The sequence below is a fragment of the Parasteatoda tepidariorum genome, chromosome 2, assembly GCF_043381705.1.
Source record: "Parasteatoda tepidariorum isolate YZ-2023 chromosome 2, CAS_Ptep_4.0, whole genome shotgun sequence".
Taxonomy (NCBI): Eukaryota; Metazoa; Arthropoda; class Arachnida; order Araneae; family Theridiidae; genus Parasteatoda; species Parasteatoda tepidariorum.
Genome location: NC_092205.1, coordinates 95,619,483 through 95,635,677, shown reverse-complemented (window position 1 = coordinate 95,635,677; position 16,195 = coordinate 95,619,483). Strand labels below are relative to the sequence as shown.

The window sequence follows — 16,195 nt, the reverse complement described above, 5'->3', positions numbered from 1 at the left end:
GTATTTTATGTATAAGAATAAGGCATAACTAAAAAATTAATAATAAAATTTATACCTCCAGATAAGAAATAAGGCAAATTTAATAATATCTGTCTGGAAAAGTTGCAGAAATTTTTTTTTCCTGCACATTTGTGTTCAGCCTGTTTTTTTATTATAGATACATACTTTATATGTAACTTCATTGTGTTCAGTTTTTTACTTGAAATTTTTCAGAAATTTTCCTCCTTTGGATAATATTTCTTATGGCTTTTTTTTCTCTTAAAAGCAACATCTAGTTTTTTAGTAAGAAGTCCTTGTAAAAATGTTTTTATTATTTTAGGGAAGAAAAACAGAGAGAAGTGGTGTCATCTACTCCAGTTTCTAAGACAAAAGAATCGTCTAAGGGCGCTATTGTAGACGCATCTCCTGTAAACTCATCTACTTCCTTGAAAAGGAAGTCAGAGGCTCCTTTACCGAGTCGACCAGAAAAGAAAAGGCCTGGTCGACCACCACTTTCTCAGTCACAGTCACAAGCTCCTAAGCCTGTAAGTTGCTTCTACTTTTTAAACTCATAGGTAGAACTATCAAGTTTTTTTTTCTGTGGAAAAACCTGTCTCGAAAGAAGTAGGGTTCTTCTTACTGAAAGGGAAGAAATTGACGAAAGCTATATATGTAACTAGCTGAAAGTATTATGAATGGAATTTAATATTTAAAATTTCTAAAACATGCATTGATGTTATAATTTTTTTATTTAAAAAAAAAAAGAAAACTCTTTTGAAATTAGAATCACTTTTATGAATACAGAGATAATTGTGCTCCAGAAAAAATCCGGATTTCCGGATTTTTCGCTAACTGCGATTCAGAAGTTTCAAGAAATCATCGCTCACCTTTATGCATAAAAATTCTTGTATATTTTATTTAAAAATATTAGAACTAGAATTTATAATTGGCATCTCTCCCATTTATCAATATTTTTTGGTAGAATAGTAAATGTGATTAAAGATATAAGTAAACTTATACATAATTATTCATTTAAATTATGTTGCATATTATTTATTTAGAATTTCAAGTTTTGAAAATATCAATGATTTAAATTTATAAAGACATTAATTTTTCGTAATGGGTCATTAATGATTTTACTCGACATTTTCAAGATTTTTGAGGTGAGCTCACAATCACCCCTGTGAATACATAATTTATTTTTGAAGTTTCCCAGTTAATTTTATGGTTTCTTAATTAAAAATAAAGACATTAATTCTGAAATATGTTGTTACATTGAGCTGCAGATATTTAGCTTGTAGCTTAAGGTTTTTTCTTATCGAAAGGGAAGAAATTGACAAAAGCTATTTATTTAATTTTCTAAGAGTATTTTAAATGGAATTTGATATTTAAAATTTCTAAAAAATGCATTAATGTCGTCATTATAATTTAAAAAAAAGAAAGAAAATGATTGAAATTTGAATTAGTTTTATGAATGCATAATTTATTTAAGTTTCCCAATTAATTTTGTAGTTTCTTAAGCGAAAATAAGGACATATTAATTGTGAAATATGTTGTTACATTAAGCTGCAAATATTTGGCTTGTAGCTTAATGTAGCTTAAGGTTTCTTGTTATCAAAAGGGAAGAAATTGACGAAAGCTATTTATTTAATTGTCTAAGAGTATTATAAATAGAATTTGATATTTAAAATTTCTAAAAAATGCATTGATGTCAGTATTATTTTTTTAAAAAAAAAAGAAAACTGTTGAAATTTGAGCTAGTTTAATGAATAAATAATTTATTTTTGAACTTTCCCTGTTTTGTGGTTTCTCAATTAAAAATAAGGATATATTAACTGTGAAATATTTTGTTACATTAAGCTACAAGTTTGTAGCTTAAGGTTTCTTCTTATTAAAAGGGAAGAAATTGACGTAAGCTATTTATTTAACTATCTGAAAGTATTAGAAATGGAATTTGATATTTGAAATTTCGAAAAAATGCATTGATGTTATTTATTATTATTTTTTAAAAGAAAACTCTATTGAAATTTGAACTACTTTATGAATACATAATTTATTTTTGAAGTTTCCCAATTTATTTTGTAGTTTATTAATTAAAAGTAAAGACATATTGATAGTGAAATATGTTGTTACATTAAGCTACAAATATTTATGTAACGTTTTGCAGGTGCCTGAAAAAGTTATAGTTCAAGAAAAAGTTTCAACTCCCGAAAAGTCAACACATTTGACTTCTGCCATACACTTACCACCATTAAAGGCAGATAAAACCCCCAATGTGTTGGTAAGCAAATGTAAAATTTTTTAATGAATCTGAGAAGTTGCTTTATAATCTAATAAAATTTTTTATTTGCTGCAGGTTTATCATGATAAAGCAAGTGGAGAACCTGTTTATTTGGAAATTGAGAACAATATTTCAGTGGGATCTGGAGCAGTGATACATAGGCTGAAGTGTTTATGTGGGAAGACCGTAAAGTGGGAAATCGCCTTAAACAGCAAGGGAACATCTGTAGCAGGAAGCGCGTAAGAATGTTCTTCTTATTAAAAAATTGGCCTCTTTTTTTTTGTTCTGCTTGGCTAGCTTTTAAAACCTGAGGGAAAAAAAATCCTATCATAAATACAGGGTCATTAGCTTGTATCTGCGCACCTGGAAAGTCATGAAAAATCATGGGAAGTCATGGATTTTGGTATTGAACAAAATTTGTCATGATTTTTACTATTTTTAAAAAAGAAAAAAAAACAAAACATGGAAATTCATGGAATTAGGTTGCTGAAAAATCTAATTTTTGAAATACAATTTACCTCCTCCTCTCCCAATTTCGTGGTGTTCCGAATATCTGAATTTGTAGCAAAATCCCCACTCACAGTCATATTTTATTAAAATATAAAATGTTTTATCTTGTTCTTTAAAAATTCTTGAAGTTCTTTAAAAAAAAAATGAAAGAAACAACATCATTTCTAGAGCGAATTATCTTTTAAACTTCTGTGATTTCAGAATTTTTTTTATCTATTTATTATTTTTATTTTATTAATTTAAAATTCTAGTTTAGACTTTTTATATTATGCTTTTAGGAAGAAATAAAACAGGTTTAAATAGCTACATATATCTGACTGTGTTTAGTTATTTGCTTGTATAATTTTTTTTTAGCTATTTTATTATTTCAACTCTTTCTTTAATCTTTTAAGTTTAAAATCAATAAATATTAAGATGCAGAACATAACAGTTTTGGTTATGCCTGTTATTTCAATTAATGTTATAATAATGCTTTTTTTTAAAAATTTATTGTTGTGTTTTTGTTGGGGAAAATAGTAACTTCGGTGAGTCATGAAAATTCTTGGAATTATTCATGAAAAGTCATGGATTTAAAAATCTAAAATGTAGCAGATGTCTTGTAAATATTTGTTCTTAAAATGGCAGTTATTCTATTTTATTCTTTCAATGTGTGTAAAAAAGTAACTATTTTTCTTCAGAATTTTGTGTAAAAAAGTTTTTTTTTTAAAGAACAAATTGTGCTATCTAATATTTTTTCTGTACCGATTCTCTAGCTTTTAAAATTTTAAAAAAGCTTCTTTAATAGCAAAAAGCTAAGGAATAATAGCTAAAGAATTTTCTTTTCAGAGTTATGCATAAGAATGTACTTTTTTTCAAACTGCTTTTCTAGCTTCTAATGCCTTAAAAAATTATGCCATGAACTTTTACATTCTTTAAATAGCAGTTAAGCATGTATGCACAAAAATTTCTTCTCAGAATTTTCCATAAGAATGTTCATTTTAGTGACATTGTGCTCTTTTTTAAACTGCCTGTATATCTTTTATGGTATAAAAAATTCTATAATTATTCGATACCGATATATGGTATATAAATATCTTTCATGAAATTTTATATTCTTAAAATAGTAGTTATAGATATTTCTTTTCTTTTGTAAACAAAGGAGAAAAAAAATTGCGTTTTTGTATTTTGTGTAAGAATATTCTTTTTTATGGATATAGCATAATCCAATAGAGTTGCCAGAGCCTCAGAAAGGTTGGACTTCTGCCTGTTGGTCCTCGGGAGGTATTTTATTTCCCTCCTACCACCCAACAGAGATCTGATGGAGGCATTCCCGTATCCGCTGCCTGGGGATGCGCCCTGTAGGGGCATTATCATTAAAAGAATATTCTTTTTAATGACATTTTGCTCTTTTTTTTGTACTGTATTGAGACTGTACTAAAGTTGTTTGCTTGCATTATATTTTTCTATCCCTGTTGAATTAACATTTTAAGTTAATGCCTTAATATTATTTAGTTGTTTATGCCTTGCAGAAAAATTATGACTGACCTATAGTTCTTTTTTAAATTTGATTTTCTTGCATAAGTTATTAATTAAAAATCAAAGAATTTCTTTATTTTTGTTTCCTAGGTCAATCTGTTGTGTTGTATGTGAAGATAAAACATTGTCTATATTTTCTCAGAATGGCAGAAGACTTTATCCTCCAATTGTGTTAACATCATTTGTCACCAGGTTATCTTGTAGCGATCAATATGTTATGGTCATTACATCAAAAGGCTATGTCTCAGTTTGGTAAGGAAATGTATATAATCGATCTTTTCTCATTAAAATATTGCCGAACAAAAATTGATTCAACTTATTTATATCATATTTGGATACTTTCATTCAAGTTTCTGATGTGTAAAATTGGTTAATATTGTCTAAAACTTAGATTGACATTGTAATGCATGTGTAGCTTTTTATAGTTTCTTTAAACATTAAATTGCTATAAATGCTGTACTAGGACATAAACACTAAAATGTAATGAACAATAATTATATTCAAGTGGAAATAATAGTTTTGATCAGAAGTCTTACATTTTTATTTTACATTCCTTTTTTTAAAATTTTCCTCTTTTAGAGCAATCTCATCTTCTCAAGAAATTTTTTCACTAAATAAAATAGAAAGTGCAATTATTTTTTTAGTTACATACATTTGAAATGTTTTACACATCTAATAGTTTTAAACTTGAAGCTTCATTATTATCTTGCCTTTTTACCTAAAGGATTGTTGGAACAAACAGATCATAATGACACAAACTTTGAAACAAGAGGTTTTGTGTTTGAATTTTGTATTCTATAGATCATTTCACATATTTGTATACTTATGAAGATGGCAGCAACATTAGCCTGGAAAAGATCAATCATAAAATGCTTTAAAGTAATTTTTATATACAAATACTTAAAATCACAAAAATCTGCGCTTAAATACATATTATTTACTGAAGAAAATGGACAAAAAGATTAAACAAATAATATAAAAATGTTAATTTTTCTTGACTAGGTAATGAAATTCCTTAGCTGCAATTGTTTACTATTAACGTGGTTTGGAGAATTGTGGTTCATAAAAACTGCGCTGTTGTATAATTATTAAGCCCATTTCCTACTATTTAGCTACTTGAAAGCAACTTTGCAATTGCCTAGATTAATGCAGGGTACGTAGCATTTTTAAAAAGTACATAAAGGTGCTTATTTTTGAATTTTGTTTTTTGAAAGCCCTTAATGCTGCTGTTTTTATTGGGTGTTTTTATAAAGTTCTGAATTTTCCCTTTTTGAAAATGAGATATTTTCTTTGCTACGTTGATTTTTGCCCACGTATTATGCAAAAGCGTGCTTTTCACATTGTACTATTGAACATTTTCACAATTCATTCAACGACAATCCATCTTGGCATACCGTTGGTCCATAGCGCATGAAAGTGTCAATCATTTTACATGTTTGATGAAATACTTGCAAGTCTGCATGTGCAACTCTGCTGCATTTTGCAAGATGGTCTGAACTTCAGGATTCATTTTTCCACCCTCTGATATCTAATCGAAAAATCTCTTGATCATTTTATAATGGTTAATATAGTTAGAAAAAGAGTTCTTTGTCAGAAACTAGTTATTTTATCATGATTATGTAAAGTCTTCGAAAATTATTTTGCATTTTGTTAGCTCTTAAAAATATTTTTTGAGTGCTTAAAAAATACTTAAAAGGTGCTTTTTTTTGTTGAAAGATTTGGCAAATGCATTCTGTTAATGTGTCCCATAATTAAAGTATGTGTAATGAAAGGCTCAACACATTTTCTTTTTAATACAGTCAATTCGCTATAACTCGAAGTACGATAACTCGAATATTACTATAACTCGATTTTTTTATGAGGNATATGCGAACAAAACCCCAATGAAAGGCTCAACACATTTTCTTTTTAATATATGTAAAATAGTCCTACAGCAAAAAGCACTCTTAAGCTGCAATAGCATAGATTATTGGAAGTTTTTGCAAAAGAATTTAGGTCCAATGCAATGGTTATTATTTATGTTGTTAATAATTTTGTTTTGATCTGTGAGCATTTTTAAAAAATTTTTTTTTGCCGTTTTAGTTGGCAAAATAAAATAATTGATTATGATTTATTTACTATGAGTCATTTGTTTATTTTTGTAAACACCCTCATGATATTTGTACTCAAAGACCTGCTGTTGAGCATTAGGCATAAATATTTGCCTGAGGTAAATAGTGCAACAAAAATTAGTGTTTAATATTTAACCTTAAACACTATGCTATGTGCTATTTAAAATAAGAACAGCAATATTTATTCATAACCGCCAATGGAATTCTCTTAATGTTTTGAAATGGCGGTTTTATTTCTGGTTGAAACCCTCAACAACTGACAGGTCAAAATTTGACAACCATTATTTTTTCTTAATCAAAAACTTGCTAATTCAAATTCTTTCTTATCACTTTGAAGCTTCAAAATTTAAAGACACAACAAAATAAGTTCATTTTGTATGGTTCAGTAAGATATTTCTAGGGAAATCTCAATATTTGCTGAAATGTTAACTCAAACTGTCTTCCTCTAAGGTTTTAAATTTCTCTTAGAGTTTTTAAAGGAAATGTCCTCAAACAACCAATTCATTATGTTTGCTTGTTCGAGCTTCCCTATCTTTTAAAGAATAAAAAAAAAGTAATTGTTAATTGTTGTCTCTTTTGAAAGGGATTGCCTGAAACTGAGTTGCTTGGTACAGAATGAATCATTGTATCCCATTATGCAAGGTATGTTTATAAAAGTATTTTCTCATTCATTTAATGTATTTTTTTTGGTGTAAAATTAATTTGTTTTCTTCAACTTTTTCAGAAGATACATCTGGTGACCTGTCTGTTAGAGGTACTGGACTTAGTGATGCTGGTGTTCCTATGGTTAGCTTGTCAAATGGAAAATCATATGTATTCAGTACAGACATGAAATCTTGGTAACAATTCACTTTTCTCTAAGTATTTTTCACTTATATCAGGGATTCTCAACCACTTTTGTGTGCCGCCAAATTTTAGAAATGATATAGTAAAATGAAGAATATAATGAATTTACCTTTATAAACTTAAGTAGAGCAAATAATACTTCTTTTAGTTGATTGCTTGCCCTTTTTATAAACAGTATAATAAGTGTATACTGTTACAAAAAATGTCCTATTTTTTTTCTTCTTTTTAATATTTATTTAGCTTACTATGAAACATTTATGTTTTCTTTTTCTGTTCTTGTCAAAACTTTGCCTTGTAGCTCTTATTAAATATTCTAAACTAACTTATATTATTTTAATCTTTTATATTATTCTTCATTTTGGCTTATATATTGTTAAAAATATTAAAGTGTCTGTTGCTTTTTAAATAAAAAATATATTGCATTTAATGGAATGAAAAAAAAAATAACTGTCTTTTTGTTTAAGATATTTACATTCACTTTCAAGCTAGTAATATTATTTTTACTGTCTAAAATAGCCACATTTTTAACCATTTTCTATTTTTTTTAGTTGCTTAAAATTATATTTATAATTGAAAATTTTCCTTTTTTTTTAATACTTATTGTTTATTTGAATTAAAATTAAATTTTTTTTTTTTTGATTCTCTAGTGCCTTAAGTAGTCTCGTAGTCCCTCAATTGTCGTGTTTGAAGAATTACTCCTCATTCTTTCATTTGGGGGAATAAATTGAAAATGGTGACAAAATTCACTAATAAAAATAAATTCTAGTTATACTTATTCAAAAACTTTTAAGTTTGGTATTTTAATAAATCGGCATTAAATGGCTGAAAAAACTTAAAATGGGTATTATAAACACTTATGACAAATATTTTTTAGTGAAAGTTTACACTAATACCTGAGTTTGCCTAAGTAAAGCATGAGATTACATTTGGCACAATTTCCAACTTTCTATACTACTGAAGAAATTAAATTTCTAAACTTTTAAGTATTTAAATTATAAAAAAAGTTCTATTTTTGTTCTAAATAGTTTCAAACACTTTTTTTATTCATGATTTTTGTAGATAGGTATTTTTAGTCTGATTGTTCTACTTTCATGCCTGCTAAACACATTTGAACAATAAAAAACTTTTAATGTAGGAAATTTTCAATTCAGTGCTTTTTGACACGAAGCTTTAAAGTCAACAAAATCCAAAATAAATAAGTAAATAATTAAAATAAAATAATTTTTCTCTTTTATTTGCATAGGTTACTTGTAAGTAGTTCAAATAACATGATTCAACTTTGTTCTGAACACCAGCTGAGGTTTTCTCCTCAAGAATTGTCTAATGGTCGAATATTACCCTTAGCTGCTCTTCAAGGACAGAATCAGAGGTATTTTATATTTTATTATAAATTAAAATAATAGCTAATTTTGCATGCTCATTTATTTGCTTTTAAATTATCTTACAATATATAAAAATCTAATGGTGGTGTCGCAGTTTTCCATTGTCGTGCGTGCAATGTTATTGGTTGGAAAATCACGCGGCAGGATCTGGTTTTTTCTCATTCATTTCCATATTGTTTTGGTTGTCATCAGCATAATTTAATAAAAGTCATAAAGGTATTCTATAAATATTTTTGTATCCCTCATTTAGAGTTATTTTCCTGTACTGCTATTATTATGCTTTTAGTTCAAGAGTTTAAAACTAAGAAGATTATTGTTTTTTTTATTATTATTATTATACTGTAATTCTGCACTACATTTTAAGATAGTTATTCAGAAAGGTGGTCTAATCTTATTAACCGTTTTACGATTATTAATTTTGTGCAATTAACATTAATTAACCGTTATAAATTACAGTTAAAGAAATTTATTAAATGATTTAGAACTTAACGACCAGCTTCATGCACTCTGAGATGCAAGCAAAAATAGTATTTAATATATCCGCCCGTTTGGTAAGCGATTATATTAAATTCAGACTGTGAACTCATCAAATTTGTTTGAACAATATTGTTGTTAATATGCGAACAAAACCCCATTTTCCCTCTCTCTCTCTCTCAGATAAGTTGCGCGAGCTGCGTAGGTTAGTGTAACGACTCCCTGATAGGGGATCCGTATATAGTAGTTGAAGTAGCTGCTTGAGAGGTGGTTCGCTCATTCGGTCGCATCGCCAAACGAACGAAATATTAAAAAACGGTTACATTAACCGTGTATTTTTATTGGCCAGAAAATTACAGGGTAGGATCTAGTTTTTCCTCATTCATTTCTATATTTTGGTTGTCATCAGCATAAAATTTATAAAAGTCATAAAGGTATTCACGAATGCAACGGCCTATAGGGGCGTTGTTATTTGAGGAGAGTGACTGCTAGCAGAACATGATCATCAGTTGCACTGGAGATTTCTTCAGAGTAACATGGTAACACTCTTTCTTTATTGTGGCTTATTAGATTTAAAAAAGAAAACTGTTTGATATTCTTTCTTATGCAAGTGAAAATAAATTGGAATCTCTCTTGCTCTCTCTTTTCTTTCTTTTTCTTCTTTTTTTTATTAAAATGCCTTTGAAATCGCTCTACTAAATTTAATGATCTAATATGAAGATCTATTTAAACTTTGTATTCCGTACGTTTCTGAATCATAGAAAAGTATACACAGACACACAATATTATGTCATTTAATTTTGCAAAAAAAAGTTTTTTGACAAAAATTTTTATCAAAAAATTTAAAGTTTTAATAAAAAATAATTATTTATAAACTAAAAAACATAAGATAAAGAATTTACAATAAAAGAAAAAAAATCAATTCTAAAAATTCCTCACATTGAAATAAGAAGTTTTCATATTGTTTTTTTTTATACTTAAAGTTATAAATCAGACGTAGAAAATCATTCTGTCAAAAACTACCGTCAAATTACAAAAGAAATTTTTAGAATTAAATTTTTTATTATAAAAATCGTAACACTTACCTGATTTATCAATCTGGATAATTCCAAAATGAAATGTTTTTTGTTTGAAAATTTTATTTTCAAATAATATATACATAGATTATCCCTTCTTTAATTTAAGATGACATACCACACAATAAAATTTTGTAATTGTCTTGATATGAATTTCAATATGTAACTTAAAAACAGAATAGCTGAATTCCAGTTAAAATCAATCATCTATAATTATTTCAATTTTACTGTCTTAAAAATGTCTGCTTTAAATGATTGATTTGTGTTGTTTAATAGCAAAGCAATGCACCTGGCACGGGGCATTATGAGCAGTGATCCAAATATGAGGCAACTTGGAACAATCAGTCACTTAGACAGTCAACTAGCTGCTTCACTCAGTTTAAAGTCCAGCAAAGAGTACAAGTTCTGGTTGCTTTCTCTAGTCCGATATCTAGTACAAGAAGGTAATACTCATGTTTGTTTATGCTATCACATGTCATATTTGTCTTAAAGTGTGTAATCTAAGTAAATGTAATAAAAAATAGATTTTGATTTAAATTGGCTCTTAAACAAAATATTAGTGGTCTAAGAATTGGACTTATTCCCCGTGGCAGAATTTGATTTTTCTATTTTCATTTGAGAATAATCAAAAACAAAGAGTAATGAAGTAAAAAAATTTTTTTTCCTTATGTGCAGAAATTTCCACTCTACATGCAGTTATTACTATCGATTTCCACATAGTTTTTGAAATCCTATATTTTTAATACCATGTTATTTATTACAACAACTGAATATCGAAATGAAATTTTGTGTAATTTTATACAAAATGCGAAAAAAGGAAATAATTAGTGTGTTTCCCCCCACAAAATTTCGAGAATATCGGCTATAATATTAGAATTGCATATTATATTGCATATTCAATTTAAAAAAAATTTCTTTTTTTTTATCCTGAATATTTTTTTTTATTTTGACGCTTTAGTTACTTTAAATTAGTAACTTTTATGTTTGTTATTATTAAAAGTATTGTGCAGAAAGATGTTGGTACTAGAGAGGTATGTCGCAAAAAGCCCGAAAACATTCTACCACAGGGTACTTATTATGCTATGGTCAATTATCACATTATTTTCAAATTAATTTTTTAAAGCTGTCACACGTTAATGTGAAAGGGTACACTGTATGAAATTTTTAAATATTGCCACAGTTTAAAAAGTTATATAAAATAATTTTTAAACTGAAGAATAATATAATTTTGATAAGCCTTACATAACTGCCAACAGTTTTAATTTTTATAAAAATGTTTCTACTTGTTGTAGTAAAATAACAAATGCATTCATCATCAGGCCATATTTTATTTTTTTTTAACTTAAAGTTGGCACTTAAAACAATATAAAAAAAAAATCAGATCTTGAATGTATTTGTTTTAATTAATAAATGTAATGGTGTTGAATAAATTTAAACGACATTAATTAAATCATATATAAAATATCAAAGCATACATTTTACTACCATTAAAAGCATGTAAATAAAATATCCTAAGGAAATGGAAAGAATTGGCTGCTATAGTTTTAATTTAAATAATAATTTGTAAAATCAAAAATGGAAGAGAGTTTTTTGAGCAAAATGATTGAACAGTTGGCACTGTTCACTGAACTGTTTTTTGCTAGAAATTTTTGATTTTTAATAAAATAAAATGAAGTATGATACTTTTTAGATAATAAATCAAATATTTAGCGAATATAAATAAAAACTAAATTTTTATTCGAGCTTAATTTTGATGATTTCTATAATTACTGCTGTCTTACCGTCCAATAGTGTCCTTTATCGCCAAAGGGAAATTTCACTCTTATATTATTTAGTTCATCTCAAAGGAATTTAAATGTGGAATTAAAAATAAATTTACTATTTTCTGAAAATGTTTTTGCTGTTTCACTCATTTTTCCTATTGTTTTTGTCACTAGTTATAATTTGTACAGATGGAATTTCGCATTCAATATTTCATTCATTCATTAAGCTACTTACCTATTAAAATTTTATACAGTTATTTGTTTTAATGACAGTGCATTATCAAACCATTCATAGAAATTAAAGTTTTTAAAAATATTTCCTGATTATAGTAAAGTGTTTAAAAAAATCGAGTTAAATTTTTCTAAAGTTATATGAAATAGATGATGAAATAGAAGGGTACCTCATTTCTTTACTTTATTTACTTCAACATGCAATGTAAACCTCAAATAGAGTTAGCATTGTGGTTAGTATAAGAGCAATGTAAAACATCTCTGTTATTATTATTCTGTTTTTGTAGAAAAAAGGGGAAATTGTACTACATTTTAACAATAGGGAAAATAAACTTATTTACACATTTTTTTCCATCATGTTATACTATCTGCGTAAGATTGTAATATTTTGATTGATTAAAGCAAAAACTTGTTTAAATACAAATTGTTAGAGTTAATAAGTTTGCTTTTCATTCATATAACAACTTACTTAAGTTATACTTTTCAATAATTATTTTGTATTGGTGCATTGACGTTATGATAATAAATAGAGAATGCTAAGAAAATAAAATACGTGTCGTTTGAATGAAACATTATTTTATTAAATTTGAGATTTAAATATCAATCTGTGATTTAAACATTGTTATATATTTTTTTCTTGTGCATTAATAAAATATTAATTTTATTAATGCACAAGGTATCTAGATTACAAAGGTATCTAGAATATATTTACTTAAAAATTAAACAAATCTGAAAAAAAGAGTTAATTTAAAAGCGTATGCAACTAAATTTGTAATTAAAAATTTTTTTTTTTCCTCCTGTAGGCTTGGAAGCCCGACTGAGAGATGTTTGTGATGGTCTTTTAGGCCCAGTCATAAAAACAGCCAAAAATTCTGATTGGAAACCTAATATTTTGGTATGTCCTTCTTGAGCATTAATTCAACCTATCATTTAAGCATAAATTAAAAAAGTGTATTTGCATTCATTGTTAAAGCTACAGGGTATCTGCTCACCTGGAAAGTCATGAATTTCGGTATTGAACAAAATTGGTCATGAAATGTCATGATTTTAATTATTTTTTAAAAAAAATCATAGAAAGTCATGGATTTAGGTCGCCGAAAAATTTTATTTTTAAAATGGAATCCCCCCCCCCCCAATTATTTCATGGTGTTCCCAATATCTAAATTTGTAAAAAAATCCCCTCTCAGAGTCATATTTTATTAAAATATAAAAAGTTTTTTTTATGTTCTTTATTAATTATGGTGTTCTTTCAAGAAATGAAAGAATAAACATTTCTAAAGCAAAGTATCTTTTAAACTTCTGTGATTTCAGAATTATTATTATTATTTATAAATTTTTATTTTATCAATTTGAAATTCTAACTGAAGCAAGCCAGTAAATTTTTTTAAATTCCGAAATGAGAACAGAAAAATCAGGAGTATTTCTTTCCTTTCCTATGAACAAGAAAAGTATCTTTAGAATATAACTCTGCAGAAAAAAATTTATTTGCTTTTGTATTTTTTTCAGCATTATTTGCTTTTGTAATTTTGTATTTTTATTGGTTCAACTCTTTCTTTACTCTGCTTTTTAAATTTGAAATCAGTAAATGTGAAGATGCAGAGTATAACAGTTTTGTTTATACCTATCATTTTAATTAGTGTTATTATAATGCTTTTTAAATTTCTTGTTCTGTTTGTGTCGGAGAAAATAGTAACTTCGTCAAGTCCTGAAAAGTTCTTGAAATTAGTCATGGAAAGTCATGAATTTGAAAATCTAAAACATAGCAGAGACCCTGAAACTACTTAATCTACTGAGTCAGTCATCGATAACAGACTGGGTAAAATATGATATGAAATTAAAAAAGGAAAAAAATGCAATGTTTTAATTAAGTTAAAAAAATTATTTAAAATTTACTTAATTTTTATTTATTGCAAATTAAATTTTTATGTATTTCCATCTGTTAGTAGTGCTCATCACATTGCTATAGTACCATCCAAGTGCTTCTTTACAGCATAGGTGCAGGGTGCATAGCTTTATTAAAAAGTGCTTAAAGGTGCTTATTTTTGATTTACGTTTTTTTAAAAGCCGTTAAAGGTACTTTTTTTATTCGGGGTTTGTAAAAAGTGTTTAATTTTCTTTCTTTTAAAGAGATTTTTTTTCCGCCGTGTCGATGGTCGTTCTAAATTACAAAAAATGCCTGATTTTCGCAATTTTCTTCTGCAATATTTATTAGAAACTAGTTATTTTATCATGATTATGTAAAGTTTTTTGATAATGTTTTTGAATTTTATTGTTTTTATTTTTATAAATTAGGAACTTTAAACTATAGAAAAAAATAATTTTTATTACTACACAGATCCTAATTATGATTTTTTTTGGAAAGAGATTAAAAATATTTTTTGAGTTCTTAAAAAGTACTTAAAAGGTGCTTATTTTTTTGTGGAAAAATCTGGCTACGCACCTTGAGGTGGCTTGATGGAGATTTCTTTAAAAATACACGTGGCGTTCGTCATGTTAACTATGAATTATAACTGTTCTTTTAGTTTGCAAAACTTTCTTCGAGTGAGAAAACTAACATTTTAGCAAACAATTAATTGTTAATTTGACTTGGCAGAGATGACAAGTATAGTTATCATAGTTAAGTTCTAATTAATTAAAAAAATATTTAAACATTTGAGGTAAATTCTTAAAGAAAATTACAAAAAAGAAAAAAAACCCCAATACTATTTAGATTTTGCTAGATAAAGATACCATTCGGATAACTCCATGTTAAGTTTAGGAGGAATTTTTTGTTTTCTTTCTTTTCGGTAAGTTCCGACTCTCAGACAAACTCAGATAAAAATGTCATTAGTTAGATGCAGGGACTCTATAGTTTGTCTACGGTAAGAACCCCCCCCCTTGCCACAAAGTCTGAGGCCGTCTGCTGCTATGGAAACAAGAATAGCTCTTTTCAGGGAGGGTAGCGTCTCTTCACTCTAGGGCAAACACAATGGACCGTAGGAAAAGATTCCCTTTCTCTCGCTAACTGGAACCAAAACCTGTCCTAAAGAGTGACCCCACCCCCCTACTTGAAATAATTATTTCTCGTTACCATAATCACCGCCACAGGTCCAGACAAATGGCCAGGGGAGTTCTTACTTTAGACAAACTAAACCTGGCTGCACTAAATATCAGTGCAATGACCTTGATGCGAGGGAATGGTACCACATGCTTTTTAATACTTATTATTGTTCATTTAATTTTAAATTATATATAAAAAAATTGTTTTTGATTTTTTTTTTTTTAAAATGACATTCTATTTAATGCAATATATTTTTAGCCGGGATTCATTTAGTAGCTAGAGTTTTCTGTAGTTGTTTTAATTTATATGTTTTATCTCTTAGGAACTACAAAAGAGGGATCTTCTGAAGGAAGTGTTGCTGATTATGGGTTCAAATCTAAGATTTCAAAGGCTATTTATTGAGTATAGAGATCAGCTAGAAGGCTTAAAAACATAAATGAAACCTACACATATGAAATGAAAATATAAACATTCCTTCAGTCATGATTCCTGTGGTATCCTTGTACTGCCATCTAAATTCAGACCACAGCGAAGAAGCTCAATTATTCTTGATCGTAGATTAAAACGTGTCTATGTGATGTTTTTATGAATATGTATTTAACCAAAACTTGACTCCAATATGAGTAATCCATGAGCTAATTAGTTAGATACTGGTAACACATTAATAATTAAAATTCTGCCTGAATATTGAATTACTTTGCAATTCAGTAAAACCCTAAAAATTCAGAAATGTTAAAAAAAATATTTTGTTCAACTCACGAGGAGAATAAAATGAGCAAAACCAATTTTATACCAGAGACAGGATGTGAAAATTTGGATGCAGTAAAAATGTAGTATTAAAAAAATCTATTGGAAATACTAAGCGATTACTCGACCATGTGGTTTTATGATGAAATCTCGGCGAATGGAAGGTTGCTTTAAAAAGCAAAAACTGAAATGCATGATTCAAATTGGGCGTACTGTATTATCGTATTAAAATGTACAGAT

At 27.5% G+C, this 16,195-nt stretch overlaps 1 protein-coding gene across 1 annotated transcript in view; it reads left to right on the top strand.

Annotated features, from left to right (window-relative positions):
- LOC107450423 (histone cell cycle regulator-like protein) overlaps positions 1 to 15,930 on the top strand; it is a 47,973-nt gene extending 32,043 nt beyond the window's left edge. Inside the window, exons 18-27 of the mRNA XM_043051599.2 lie at positions 320 to 524; positions 2,147 to 2,260; positions 2,336 to 2,499; positions 4,376 to 4,537; positions 6,980 to 7,038; positions 7,121 to 7,235; positions 8,486 to 8,611; positions 10,451 to 10,617; positions 12,972 to 13,063; positions 15,531 to 15,930. Of these exons, the coding sequence (XP_042907533.1) occupies positions 320 to 524; positions 2,147 to 2,260; positions 2,336 to 2,499; positions 4,376 to 4,537; positions 6,980 to 7,038; positions 7,121 to 7,235; positions 8,486 to 8,611; positions 10,451 to 10,617; positions 12,972 to 13,063; positions 15,531 to 15,644 (1,318 nt within the window). The 3' untranslated portion in view covers positions 15,645 to 15,930. The remainder of the gene's footprint in view (positions 1 to 319; positions 525 to 2,146; positions 2,261 to 2,335; positions 2,500 to 4,375; positions 4,538 to 6,979; positions 7,039 to 7,120; positions 7,236 to 8,485; positions 8,612 to 10,450; positions 10,618 to 12,971; positions 13,064 to 15,530) is intronic.
- The last annotated feature ends 265 nt before the right edge of the window (positions 15,931 to 16,195 follow it).